Source organism: Strix uralensis, chromosome 4 (genome assembly GCF_047716275.1).
Source record: "Strix uralensis isolate ZFMK-TIS-50842 chromosome 4, bStrUra1, whole genome shotgun sequence".
NCBI lineage: Eukaryota > Metazoa > Chordata > Aves > Strigiformes > Strigidae > Strix > Strix uralensis.
Genome location: NC_133975.1, coordinates 121,788,923 through 121,801,873, shown reverse-complemented (window position 1 = coordinate 121,801,873; position 12,951 = coordinate 121,788,923). Strand labels below are relative to the sequence as shown.

The 12,951-nt window shown below is 49.7% G+C and overlaps 1 protein-coding gene across 3 annotated transcripts; it reads left to right on the top strand.

Annotated features, from left to right (window-relative positions):
• The first annotated feature begins 1,095 nt into the window (after positions 1 to 1,095).
• On the top strand, positions 1,096 to 9,310 carry CKB (creatine kinase B). Of its 3 annotated transcripts, none has more exons than XM_074868889.1 (8): positions 1,096 to 1,250; positions 2,191 to 2,403; positions 3,534 to 3,688; positions 4,595 to 4,727; positions 5,637 to 5,808; positions 7,326 to 7,449; positions 8,171 to 8,360; positions 8,946 to 9,310. In XM_074868889.1, exons 2-8 carry the CDS (start codon positions 2,211 to 2,213, stop codon positions 9,122 to 9,124), a joined length of 1,146 nt encoding a protein of 381 aa, XP_074724990.1. In that variant the 5' UTR covers positions 1,096 to 1,250; positions 2,191 to 2,210; the 3' UTR covers positions 9,125 to 9,310. The 3 variants fall into 3 exon arrangements, with proteins under 3 accessions (XP_074724990.1, XP_074724991.1, XP_074724993.1); XM_074868890.1 differs by lacking the exon at positions 2,191 to 2,403 and adding an exon at positions 2,861 to 3,048 and having other exon boundaries at positions 1,104 to 1,250; XM_074868892.1 differs by lacking the exon at positions 1,096 to 1,250 and adding an exon at positions 2,861 to 3,048 and having other exon boundaries at positions 2,387 to 2,403.
• Positions 9,311 to 12,951: the final 3,641 nt, after the last annotated feature.

Sequence of the window (12,951 nt, the reverse complement as noted above, 5' to 3'; positions counted from 1 at the left end):
ATCCTAAGCGGTTCTGTAAAGTGCATATGCTTCTTGTGGTTGGGGTGAGGGTACTGGTTGTGGTGCTGAAAGAATTGTCGTGGGGAAAGAGTTTCTGCTGATGTCTGCTGACACTGACAACTCGCATCAAAGAAAGGAACTCCGCAACTCAGATCCGTGTTCACATGGGTAAGTGCACTCTCGGGACAGGAGAATAAACACGGGTTCTCTTGTGAGACACACGCGTCAGAGAAAGAGGAAGAAACTGTTATGTAAAGGTGAAGGTCAGATCAAGGCAGTCATTCATGTTATTGATATGTTTAATTCTGCAAACAATGGGATTCTCAGCTGCACCTTACCTTTGGGACAAACCCTGCTCATGCCTGCGAAGAGACCAGTGGAAGTCACTATTTTCATGAATTTTCGGTGAGTTTTAGATGGGTCAAATCTCAGCCTTCCCGCTTCAGTCTTCAGTGGGAAATCAGCCACTCTCCAATAAACCTTAAGACAGTTGGGGTTTTTTTGGCACACGACAAGAGCAGGAGACTCGCTGTGCTTTATACAACCACCCTGCTTCCTTTCAAATTAAACTGTAAAATGAGCCCACGGCTTCGCAGGTGCTGGAGGCGAGGCGCGGGGCGAGCGGCAGCTCCTTCCCCCGCAGAGGGAGGCCTCTGGGCTGGGGTGCTGGGGGCTGAGCGCCAGAGCTGTGGCCAGGCCCCCGCGGGGGCAGCTGATCGCTCACGCAACTCGGGGCACGTGGTCCTGACACTACAAACCCTTATTTTTAGGGTGTTGGGTTTCTACACCCGTTAAATCCCCAACCGAGGCGCGAAGCCTGACCGGCGACCGGCCGCGTGCCCACCTGCGGTGCGCCACGGCCCCGCCCCCTGTGGGCAGCCCCTGGCCAATGGGACGCGGGGATGCGCCTCCGCGCGCATACACGTGCTCGGTGAAGTCACCGCGGCCGCCATTCCCCCTCCGCTGCGGGAGCCGCCCCGGCTGCGTCCCACCGGCCCCGCGCCCCCCGCCCCCCGCCCCGCCAACCAAAATGGCGGTAAGCGCGCGCCCGGCCAGCGGCGGGGCGCTCGCCCCGCCCTCTCGCGCCTGGCCCAATGGAATGAATGGGCTATAAATAGCGGCCAATGGGGCGGCGGGTCACACTCTATATAAAAGAGGCGCGGCGGCGGCACCGGGGCTCCACTCCGGCTAGGGCAGCAGAGGGGAGCGGAGCGGGCGCGGAGGTCCTTGCTTTGGCTGCGGAGCCCTCGGTAAGTCCCGGGGCAGCCGAGCCGTCCTGCAGCTTTAAAATAAGATCTTTCTTAATTTTTTTTTTGTTTTCTTTTTCCTCCACCTCCGCCTGTGTGGGGTGGAGCCGGTCCGGCTGAGGAGGGGGAGCGGGGCTGGGGGTGCGGCGGGGGGGGGCAGCGCGGGGCAGGGGCGCCCGGCGTGCAGCCGGGGCGGGGGACGCGGCGCAGGTGCTTACTGGGCTTGTCCCCAGCTGGAGCGGGCCCCGCTCTAAAACCAGATTAACCCGGTATTTAGCAGGGTAGTTACATATGCTCGCCCCAGCCAGGTCCCCCGAGGGAGCCGTCTGTTGTATAATGGCTTGTTGGATGCTTCCCACTCCTCCGCTCCCAAGTCGGGGAGCAGCCGGGGCTCCGCGGGCGCGGAGGGCGCCGGGCGCTGTCGCTCCGTGGGCCGGGGCGCGGCGGGTGCCCCCCCCCTCCACCCCTGCCCAGCAGCGGCGGGAGAAGGCGCGACCGCAGGCTGAGGGCATCGCGGTGCCGCCCCGCTCACCTGCCGCCCCGCCCGGGATCCCGGCGGGGACGAGCCCCCCCCCCCCCCTCCCAGCCCCGCGGCGGCCCGGACGCTCCCCCCGCCCCAGAGCCGCCGGCGGGTCCAGCGCTGCCACGGCCGCTCCGTGCGACCTTGGGCGCATCCCTGCACCCGGGCGGAGCCCTGGCGGAGCGGGGAGAGCCCCTGCCCTTGCAACAGGGATGTTTAAGGACGGGGCAAGGTTGGTGGAGGTGAAGAACTTTTTTCTTTCTTTCTTCCTGGCTCTTGTGGAAGGTGGTGTAGCAGCAAAGGTGTAAAAGACACGGGTTGAACAACAGCCAAGGTGACCTTGCTTGGGTGCCTGGCTCTCCCCCGGGTGGTTTGGAGGCCTGCCGAGCCCCCAGTGATAGGCTTCCCCTCTTTCTCCCCTAGTGACTGCGGTAGGGTCAGACATGCCCTTCTCAAACAGCCACAACCTCCTGAAGATGAAGTACTCTGATGGTGACGAGTTCCCTGACCTGAGCGTTCACAACAATCACATGGCCAAGGTGCTGACCCTGGACCTGTACAAGAAGTTGAGGGATAAGCAGACTCCCAGTGGATTTACGCTGGATGATGTCATCCAGACTGGGGTTGACAACCCAGGTAACGGCTGGGGACCGTTAGATCTGCATAACGATCTGTTCTCCCTCCTTACTGGAAGTGCTTCTTGACAATGGCACCCAAAGCTCTTGAGCTGCTGAGAAGCAAGTCTCGTAAAGCATTGAGAGGCGGCTCTAAACACATGGCTGTGTTAAGAGGCCTTGTTCTGTCAAGCCGTATTCCTTGCTGTGATCTGACATATCAATTCCCAGACACTTCAATTATGTAACTGCTCTGCTAAATACTCTCAATCTGGAAAAAAAGAAAGAAACCACCCAAAGAACCAAAATGCATTCTAATTATAACACAACCGGGGGGGGGAAAAAAATGTCGGCTAACCTGGCTGTTCTGGTCTATTCCTATTCCAAACTGGTTATGTGATGTTCTCTAGCACTTCTATGAAAAAAGGGGGAGCAGACGTGTTTACATGTTAACATTACAGTATTTATTTTTACTCTAGCAATATCAAAATGGCCCAACTAAATAATCAGAGACTGCCTCCTGATGAGGAGTATCCGGACCTGAGCACCCACAACAACCACATGGCCAAAGTTCTAACCCTGGATTTATACAAGAAACTGAGAGAGAGAGTCACGCCCAGTGGCTTCACCCTGGATGATGTCATTCAGACTGGGGTTGATAATCCTGGTAAAATGCGTTGAGAATATTCTGTGTGAACCAGCTGAAGTAACTGGTGCTTTTTGAATATGGTGACTTAAAACTAATCTTGTGGAGGTGATATTTATGAGCAGACTACAGAAATGCAGCTCTGCCTGTAGCAGAAGGAACAAAAAGGGAAGCATGCTTGCTTCCAGCAAAGCATGATTGTTTAGACAAAAGTTCTATCTGGTAGTCTAAATTAGCTAGTGAAATTGGATGTGCTGTGCAAATTTGTCCTAAACCAAGCTTGACAAATGAGCATGGTTTAATGGCAACAGCTACGGGTTTCCATAGCACTGCATTTTGCTAACTGGATGAAGCGTAAAATGTAGGGTCTCTCCAAATGTTTTTATGTAAGAATGCATTTCTAAGTGACTAGACCTACCACTAAAGAACTTGCCTGGTTAGTGCTGCGCTGGAGTACAGCCAAACATCACCCAAACTTAGCTCTTCTGACTTTATTACCACTCCAGGCCATCCCTTCATAATGACAGTAGGATGCGTAGCTGGTGATGAGGAATCCTATGATGTGTTTAAGGAACTCTTTGATCCAGTTATTGAAGACAGGCATGGTGGCTACAAACCAACTGATGAGCACAAGACCGACCTGAATGCTGATAACCTGCAGGTATAAACTTTTGATCAATTACTGATGCCTACTGGTCTGAGGACTGGGTAAAGTTGTTGCCAGCTGCCTAAACTGATTGCTCAAGCTCCCTTCCCTCACTTTCACCCAGACAGACCCACAGGCTGGGTGTCCAGTGCAATCAGACTTAAGAGCTTGCTGCTGTAGCATGTCCGCAGCTCAGTAGAACCAGGCAGCTGGCATGCAGCAGGAGCTTGCTTCATGTGCTGCTGCAGCACAGGTTGTGCCAAACACATTCCAGATGTAGTTCTGTGGGCTGCAGTAGTCAAGCTAAACAACAGTGTCCTAGGAGTCAAGGACTGTCTTAAAACGTAACACTTCTTTACCTGATCTCAGATCATAAATATCACCTGGTCTCATACTATAGAATAGACATTGTTACAGCTAGGAGTAAGGATTTCTGCCCATTTTATGGATTTCAAATGTTACTGTAGACTCTAGGAATTCCTAATGCCATGTTGATTGGCTAGCTATAGGTCATCTTGAAAATAAGAGACTTTGGATGACTGCAGTGAATATTTCTCATTTGCAAGAGTAAATACCTACGTAAACAACAAGGGTTTGCCTAGTGTTTATACCTCTAGATTGCAGTTCTGAAGGGGTAACAAGCCCAGACTGTAGTGTGAAATGGACGTAAAACTGATGGTCTGGTGGTATTCCTGTCTTCTAGCACTACTTAGTAGCTGTAGCCTTAGCCTCAAAACTAGGGTTGTGTTACACAGATACTTGAGGTAATGCTGAAGAAAATAGTCCTGAAGTAAGACACTGGTTTACAGGCCAAGTGTTCAATATCTCAGGTACAAGGTGCACACTTAAATGCATGGGAGCTACCTGTATTGAGGGTATCTTGGCAACAGAGTTGTACTCACTGGTGTCCTAACCTTGTAGGGAGGTGATGACCTGGATCCCAATTATGTGCTAAGTTCCCGTGTCAGAACTGGTAGAAGCATCCGTGGATTCTGTCTTCCCCCGCACTGTAGTCGAGGAGAGAGGCGGGCTATTGAAAAGCTCTCTGTTGAAGGTAAAGTGAGAACTGGGTACATCGGGAAAGCTACTGATGTCCTTTGCACAAGAGGTGTTCTTTGCAGGCTGAAAATGGAGGCAGTTGGCAAAAGCCGCCTCCCTCAAGACTTAATCTGAACATGAACCTTCCCTGAAAATGTCTCATTACATTACAGCTGCCTCAGCATTGCAGTTTGTAGCTGAGAGCAAGAGCACATGTCAGAGGGAAGTTGGACTGCTTTAAGTTGACCTTTGCTGATCTTGAAAGCTTCTTTCTATGTGCGTGGGGAAAGAGGTTGGTTCATCATGGCTCAAACCTGAAATGTAACAGGTATTTAGCAACTTCAGGGCTTGAGTCATGGTTGCAGTCTTTTGTGGCTGCTTTTAATTGACTTTCATTAATGTTCAGCTTGCTTAGAGGTTAGTCTTGCTCCACATGTGCAGTTGACTAGAGTAAGCCCTAGTTTTCAGTGAACTACTCAGCTGCAGGTTTTTTGTGTTGCCTCTCAACTCCACTGAGAGGAAATGATACACTCAAGGTGCAGTTCTGGAGACTGAGAGTTCAGTTGTTCCAAAACCTGTCAAGGGCAGGGTGACAGTCCTTGACTAGAATAATACTGTTTGTTATACACATGACCTTGATTCTCCTTGGAAGAAGGCACTCTACCTCTACAGTTAAGCAGCAGTAATGAATCTATACTGCATGCAAGGGAACAAAGGCTACTTGTATAAGCCTGGAAGGTGCAGACAAATCATCTGATACTGCCTTAAGTTCTGTGATGCCACAAAGGCATTGCCATTGCAGATGAAAGCAAGGGAGGAACCAAACCCAGCAGATCAGACATTGCCATACTTTGTGTGTGGTCTCTCAAGTGCTGGGAATGTCTAACATCTTTGGTCCCATCCTAAAAGTGACTCTGTCTTTCAGCTCTGGGTAGTCTGAAAGGTGATCTCAAGGGGAAGTACTATGCTCTGAGGAACATGACTGATGCAGAGCAGCAGCAGCTGATTGATGATCACTTCTTGTTTGACAAGCCAGTTTCTCCTCTTCTGTTGGCATCTGGGATGGCACGAGACTGGCCTGATGCCAGGGGTATCTGGTGAGTATGCCTGGAAGGGAGGAGTCGTACACAGTGTCTGCAGAAAAACCTTGCGGTTTTGGTTGTGGCTTGTACTGTTGGGCAAAATGGCAGCTTCTGAACTTGTATTGCGGAATCTAATGAGAAACTTTTGTGTTATCCACTGGGGAAGCTGCATCTAAACCAGCAGAATTTGGACAAGTGTTACTATGCACTGCATTGGGCTGGTAGGAACAAGCCAGCTTGGCTAGCCTGTAACCAGAGCCTACCCATCCAGCACAGGTTAGTGAAGCAGCTTACGAAAGTAGCGTGCCACTACATTCAGCTCGTGTCCCAGGAGCTTAGCGTAACTTGTGGTAACAAACCATAGCGTTGGCTTAGCTCAGACTTGATACTGGATTCACAGCTGCTCCCTTGTAGTCTCCTCACTTCTGCTTGCAGAAACCCACTGCTGCTGGGCTAGGATGGCTTTACCTGTCCTAGTGATAAGATTTCCCCCCCTGCCCCCAGAGACTTGGTGACATGAGTTGACTGATGCGGTGGTGTGGAATGGAAGGATTCTGCTTGTTAGATGTAGGTCACCTACGTAAAACTCTGCATCTCAGGAGCTTCTGCAGCATAATTAACTTGCTCCCTTGCAAGCCAAGGGCTAGGTTTTTATCAACTGGAATACTCCAGTCTTATTACTGTAGCCGCTTCAGTACAACCCAGAGGAAGCATGCTTTGTTTCTGTAGGTCACCTTTAAGATTGCATCATCTACCTGCAGATTGCCAGCACTAGATAGCGCTGTCATCTGAGCATGACTAATCTGCAGGCTTGAAGTGTAAAGTCTCAGTGTTGTCTGCATAAATAACTTTCCTCAGGTACTAGTTAATTTTTGATCCTAATCAAGCTGAGAAATTATCAGCATGATAAATATTGACGATAGTACTTGCTGCCAGCTGCAAGCTAGGACAGGAGGGGCCCGTTGGTGTTCAGAGGTTTTTATAGCATCTCTGAAGAGCCCCGATCTAAAATTTAATAGTGAAAACTCAACTTCTCTGATAAGGTACAAAATGCAGTTTAACAAAATCTGACAAAATTATGATAAACAGCTTTCTTATACATTGTCAACGTGGTGTCATCATGAACATCACTGTACAGGGCTGCCTCAAGTCTATACTGATCACCCTTCTGCAAATCAGCTGAACAGATGAAATCTCTTAAATCTGTAAACTCAGACCACAAGTGAGCTAGGGGGATGACTGGATTTTAAGGTTTGATGCTGCAAGACTGGTTAATGTCATGTTATTACTCATTCTGACTTGTTTAGGTATAGGCTGATTCAAACTACGTCTTGAAAAGAGCAGGGTAAAAACTACTAGCTTAACTCTGTTAGGTCCTGCATGGACAAAAGAAGTGAGATTAATTTCTTTGAAGAAGCAACTAAGCGAGCCTCTCGAAATAAAAGCTAGAATGATGAGTAATTTGGTGCTATTACAATTAACTTGAGAATGTCAGGTGGGACAGACAACAAGTTGTTTGCCTTGTCTCCTAGGCACAATGATAACAAGACCTTCCTTGTTTGGATCAATGAGGAGGATCACCTTAGAGTTATTTCCATGCAGAAAGGTGGCAACATGAAGGAAGTATTTACCCGCTTCTGTACTGGGCTAACACAGGTAAATCAATATTGTCTGAGCTGTAGATTCAAATGGTACATGTTTCTCTGGTTAGAGCTGAGAATGCAAACTCTTCAGGCCACCTCCTGAGTCCTGCGTACTGGTGTTTCATGGCTTGGGTCTCTGGGAACACCCTGACGAGGTCCAGAGCTGTGAGGGCTCTGAAACACCTGTGTTGGCAAGGCATTGTGGCTATGAGATCTAGCATATGTCCTCTGATGTGGCACCCTTATCCGAGTGTCTAAACTGTACTGAAAGGATTTCTATGTGGTTCTATAAATCAAGCTTTGAGAGACCTTGTGTGGCAGGAGAAATTGCTTGAATGTGGACAGACAAAGCTGGGCTGAAGTTTCTAGGCTGAATGCTTTTCTTAGCTCCTAGTCTTGATACGAATTTGAGCCTTACCAGCCCCTTCCCTAATCCTAACAGGCGTGCCAGCTTGACATGTTACTAAATCAAGCTTCCCAACAGATAGTGACTTCAGATTATGTAGTGTAGCTTAAATTTAGCCTCACTGCTAGGAGCAAGATTAAGGCCTTAAAAGCCCCTTGTTGGTGGCCGTTTTTTTCCAGATGGAGGGGGCTTATGTGACTGACTTAAATAGCTGTTCAAACTGTTGTGGCTGTTGCTATGTAACTGAAGCAGTAAAGGAGCACTAATGGGTGACCTACATCCTTCAGGCAGAGAACAATCTCTAAACATCCATTCTCTCTATTTATAGATAGAAACTCTCTTCAAGTCCAAAAACTACGAGTTCATGTGGAATCCACACTTGGGCTACATCCTGACCTGCCCATCCAACCTTGGAACAGGGCTCCGTGCTGGTGTGCACATCAAGCTACCGAACCTTGGGAAACACGAGAAGTTCGGAGAAGTCCTCAAGAGGCTTCGGCTGCAGAAACGAGGCACAGGTGAGAAGTGATACAGTGATACCCTAGTCAGGCTGCCCTGAGACATCAGCAAAAGCCTGCCTACAGACAGAGTCATGTCTTGGTTCACAGTGGCAGGGCCTGTCAGACCATCCCAAATGTACCTTTGTAAAGCACGTGGAGAGAACCAGGTCTTAAAATTGTTGTGTTTTGGAGTCAGGGATGCCAGTGCTCTGCTTATACCTTACTGTATGTAGCTATGTAGGTGTGTCCCTCTGTGGGATCCTGAGCACCAGATAAAGCGGGCCTGGTGGCAGCTGTTCCTGTTGTAAGCAGGGATGGGAATCCTGATTTAACCTCTGGCTAAGAAATAGCTACAGTGGGTACTCCTGACCACGGGCTAGATAGCTCGTGGATTAAAAGAATAAAAAGCTGGTCTAACGGCATGCTCTGTGGCTCGTGTTGGCAGTCACGTGCAGTTTTATCTCCCTGCGTGTAGGAGGAGGCACCAGTGGCAGCTTGTAGAGAATGGTGTTGCCGCGTTCCCACCTGAAGCTATTGAGGGAAGAGGGGTAGACTCGCTGGCTCTAGCAGTGGTCAGTGTACTAACTCCATCTCTTGCTGCAGGTGGTGTGGACACAGCTGCTGTCGGAGGAGTGTTCGATGTCTCCAATGCCGATCGTCTTGGCTTCTCTGAGGTGGAGCTGGTGCAGATGGTGGTGGATGGTGTGAAGCTGCTCATTGAAATGGAAAAATGCCTTGAAAAAGGCCAGTCCATCGATGCCCTCATACCAGCTCAGAAATAAAGCGCTTTATTCTTGTGCTTCCTAACTTATTGGATGAATAATAAAATGTTACTCCAGTTCAAACCCCTGGGGTCAGAGCCCACTTAGTTACACTGTAGAGAAGTCTTCCATCCATCTGTGTTAGAGTTTATTTTTTTGATGGTTGAGATGTTGCTGAAAACAAAATAAACTGTTGGTTTTGCCCGAGATGTCTTAGATGTGTTTAACTGTATGTCTTTGAGATTTAAGCGACTTGGTTTTCTTAGTTGGGGTGGTTTTGTTGCTAGCACATCTTCCTGTCTGCAGTCTACTTGAGTCGAAGTGTGGTTAAAGCAGTGTCAGAAGTGAACATTTAACTTGATTGTAGTTGCTGTAAACTTGAGAACTAGTGTTAAACATGAGTCACTGCAAACATGCCCTACCTCCAAGGCTTTGACTTGTGTATCTGCTCATGGCAACTGTAAACTGTCATTATCCTGACTGCAGCAAGCCAGGCTGACTCCTGCAAGGGAGGGGAGACAGATCTGGGTACAAAGGGCCACTGTTCTCAGACAGGTCCTCCTGGGGCTGCAGGGCAATGCTCTGAGCTCAGACTTCAGCCCATAATAATACCCACACTAAGCTAGTTTGTGGGGAGATCACATCTTTAATCTAGAGATGTGCAGAGAGTTGGTATAAACACCGAATCACTCTTTTGGGGTAAGGTGTGATGTGAAACAGATTAAACCCATGCTTCTCTCTAAGTGATTCCAGCTCAGTCAGGGAAGAGATGGGGGCTATAAGCTGCCAGTTCTGAGAAAACATGAGATAACTGTAACTTTCTTCAGCTGACTGTTGTTTGCTCATGCACCAGTTGTTCCATGAACCTAAAAACAAGCAGTATAGTAAATTAAAACATGCTAAATAGTTGGGAGTGTTTTTCCAAATGGTCTAACTTGCAAGCTTCTCTGGGTGTGAGCTTACAGTGTTGTATCAAGTAGGTCTGTTCTCCAGAATGGCTGTAGTTGGTGTACATGTGTGCTTGGTGTGTGGAAGCATCATGTTAACCTGCAAGAGCAACATTCTCCAGAAGCATTGATCACTAGGAGCATTGGAGCCTAACTAACAACAGCTTTTGCAGCTTGTGCAACCTGGGAAGCAGATAGTACCTGCTCAACAGCTCTACCCACTGCTAAAACCTGGCTTTTGTAGAAGCGTGATGAAAGGTTGATACGTAGCTTCACAGCGGGCAGCTTTATATAGGTTTGTGCAGATAACTGAAGCTTTCTTTTGTAGAGGCTGTGATATTTCTAAGGCTGTGATTGCAGGCTGTCACTTAGCTGAAGTGATGACTCCAGCTGAGGTGAGCTAATTAAATTTTGGTGAGGGAAAGGCTGAGTGAACATCTCAGATGAGTTTTGGTTTTTTTAATTTCTATGTAATTCAAATTTAACTGAGTGGGGGAGAAGAGATCACATGTAAGAGTTTTGTTCTGTGCTGGGTGATGTTCCTGTATTTGAGTTAATCAGCACAGGGCTTTTTCTGTACAAGGCTTGTGAGAGCAGGGAAGGGAAAATGGTGCAAGAGACAACCGGTTGGGTCTGTATATTCTTTAGGTGCCCCTTGCTGTCCTTCGCTGTTCATAGATGCTTGGCAAATAGCTGGTGCTGCATCTTGTAATCAGAGTGCTCATTTAGTGGTGCCTCTCCTCAATACGGTGTTGTTACTGTGCTCACAGCAATTATCTAATGGAAGGAGGTGCCTGAAAACTTGTCTATTTTTTTCTAGCTATATCAGCTGGACTAATAAAAACATCTCTCTCCCTATGCATCTTGTTTCTCCTATGTCCCTAGCCCATCAGAGCTGCTACATCTCTGTCTTGTTCTAGCCCCTGGGAACCCACTGTCTGAGACAGGACCTGTAGCTGGCTAAAAGATTACAGTCAAAGCAGCAAGCTAGTCTCTAATGCTTGCATCCAAGTAGAAAATATTTCTTTTTAATTGGTTTTCTTTCCCACCCACCACCTTTGCTGTGTTCCCTCCTGTTGCTGCCACGAGGAATAACCCAACCATGCTTTTGTTTAAGCTTGTACAAAGCAGTTGAAAATATTCCAGAGAACGAACATGTCATGGCAAAAGGCTGGACACAGTGACCTACCCCAGCTGGGACTTGCTAAAAACCTGTGATCAAGAGAGAGATTAAACCTCCGACCCCCTCACCTTAAAAGCTTTGGTTTGATTCTCAGCATTACTCGCCGTGGCGCACTGAGTGCCCACCGTGGGCTGCTCAGATACCGCAGCCCTATGAAGAGGGTCATACGGAGCGGCCGCTCGCTTGTGCCTCGGGCACCTGAAACTGCTGGGCAGTGGCGAGCTGTGGGGGTCTGGGGTGCCTCGGCCTTAAAGGGAGGGGAAGAGAGGGAGGTCATCTGTCGCTGATGTGCTTTAGATGGGGGAACTGCAATTAGCCTCGCTTGTGTGTAGCTTTTGGGAAGGATGCGGGAGCTGGCGTGGCCGGCAGAGCCCTCTGGATGGGTGAGCTCATGCTGGGCATCACACCCAGCGGTGATGCCGTCATTCCTCGCCAGGCCTGGAGCGGTGCACAGGCTCCTCCGTTGGCTGGAGAAGTGCTGACGGTGTGTGGGTGCGGGCTGGGGAAAGAGAGGGCCCCTTCGGGCCGTGCAGGTGTGTTGCATCTCTGCGCTTTCCCCTGAAGTTTCAGCTGAACTTTTCTCACGCAGATTCGAGGGCAGCGACGGTGGCTGCCATCCTGCTGCCAGGGCGAGCTGAGCTCTGCCGGCCGTCAGCCAGCCTTGCGGCGGCGACCTCTTCCGCTGCCTTCGCGCGCCCTGCTCCCGCAGGCTGGCACGCTGTCCCTCGGCTGCTGGCTTGCCGCTGGAAACACGCGCTGTTGTTATAACGTTTGCAAGGGGGATTTCTTTTTGTCATTGCCGCCGCCTTCTGAAAGTTTCTGCTTTCAGGGGGAGCAGCTGCCCAGCCCTGGCTGTGTGCAATGCCCGTGCAGGGCAATGCCTGTGCCGGCAGCAGCCAGCCGCTCAGTCCCCTTCCCTCTTGGCGCACGTGGCACAGGCAGCACGTTCCCTGATGGGACCCCAGGGTCCTTATTCAAGAAATCAAGCTGCTTGTGAAACCATTTACCTCTCACATTACACTTACTGGCAGTAGACTGCCCATAAATGCTCCTTATTCCACTTTCGTGCTATCTACTGGAAAATTATTCATGTTCTTTCACCCGCTTGTGGACTAAGCCACACGGGGGATGGTGGTAAGCTCAGCATTACAGCATCGACCCTGGGCACTCTGCCATGCCGTGGGAAGCTCCCAGGCCTGAGTGAAGTGCTCAAGCTCCCCGCACACCCCCTTGTGCCCCCAGCCAAGCGAGGGGACAGGACAGCTGCCTCATGAGGAGGTCCAGGTGTTCCAGGGAGGCTCCTGCTCGAGGAGACTCCTCTCTCACAAAAACAAAGTATGGAGAAAAGTGGTTTTATCTGCTGGACACATGGCCAGAGCCCTGCCCCGGGCACAGGAGGCTGCTGCTCGAGTCCTGCCCTCCGCAGGGTGATCCTCACTCAGCTCAGTTCGGCTCGGCTCAGCTTGGCCCCAGCCCCAGCCGAGGCCAATGCAATGCTTTCCTCCGGCTTTCCATTTTGCCCAGCATAATTAATCCATTGCAGGGCCGGGAAGAAAAAGGAAGGTGCTATTGCCTAATGTCTCCAGCACCCATCTGGGAGGGAGGCGGTTTAGGCTCCAGCCTGTCCTCAGATGAGTGTTACCATATTTTTACGCAACACGGAATAGCTTGAGCAGAAGAGTTTGAGTGATTTTTTTTTTTTTCTTTCTTTTTTTCTT

Bases quoted from the DNA above. Each gene is read 5' to 3' on its own strand.
- CKB (XM_074868889.1), top strand. From the start codon at position 2,211: ATGCCCTTCTCAAACAGCCACAACCTCCTGAAGATGAAGTACTCTGAT. The intron at 4,728-5,636 runs GTAAAGTGAGAA...TCTGTCTTTCAG, and splicing joins TGAAAAGCTCTCTGTTGAAG to CTCTGGGTAGTCTGAAAGGT. The intron at 7,450-8,170 runs GTAAATCAATAT...CTCTATTTATAG, and splicing joins TCTGTACTGGGCTAACACAG to ATAGAAACTCTCTTCAAGTC.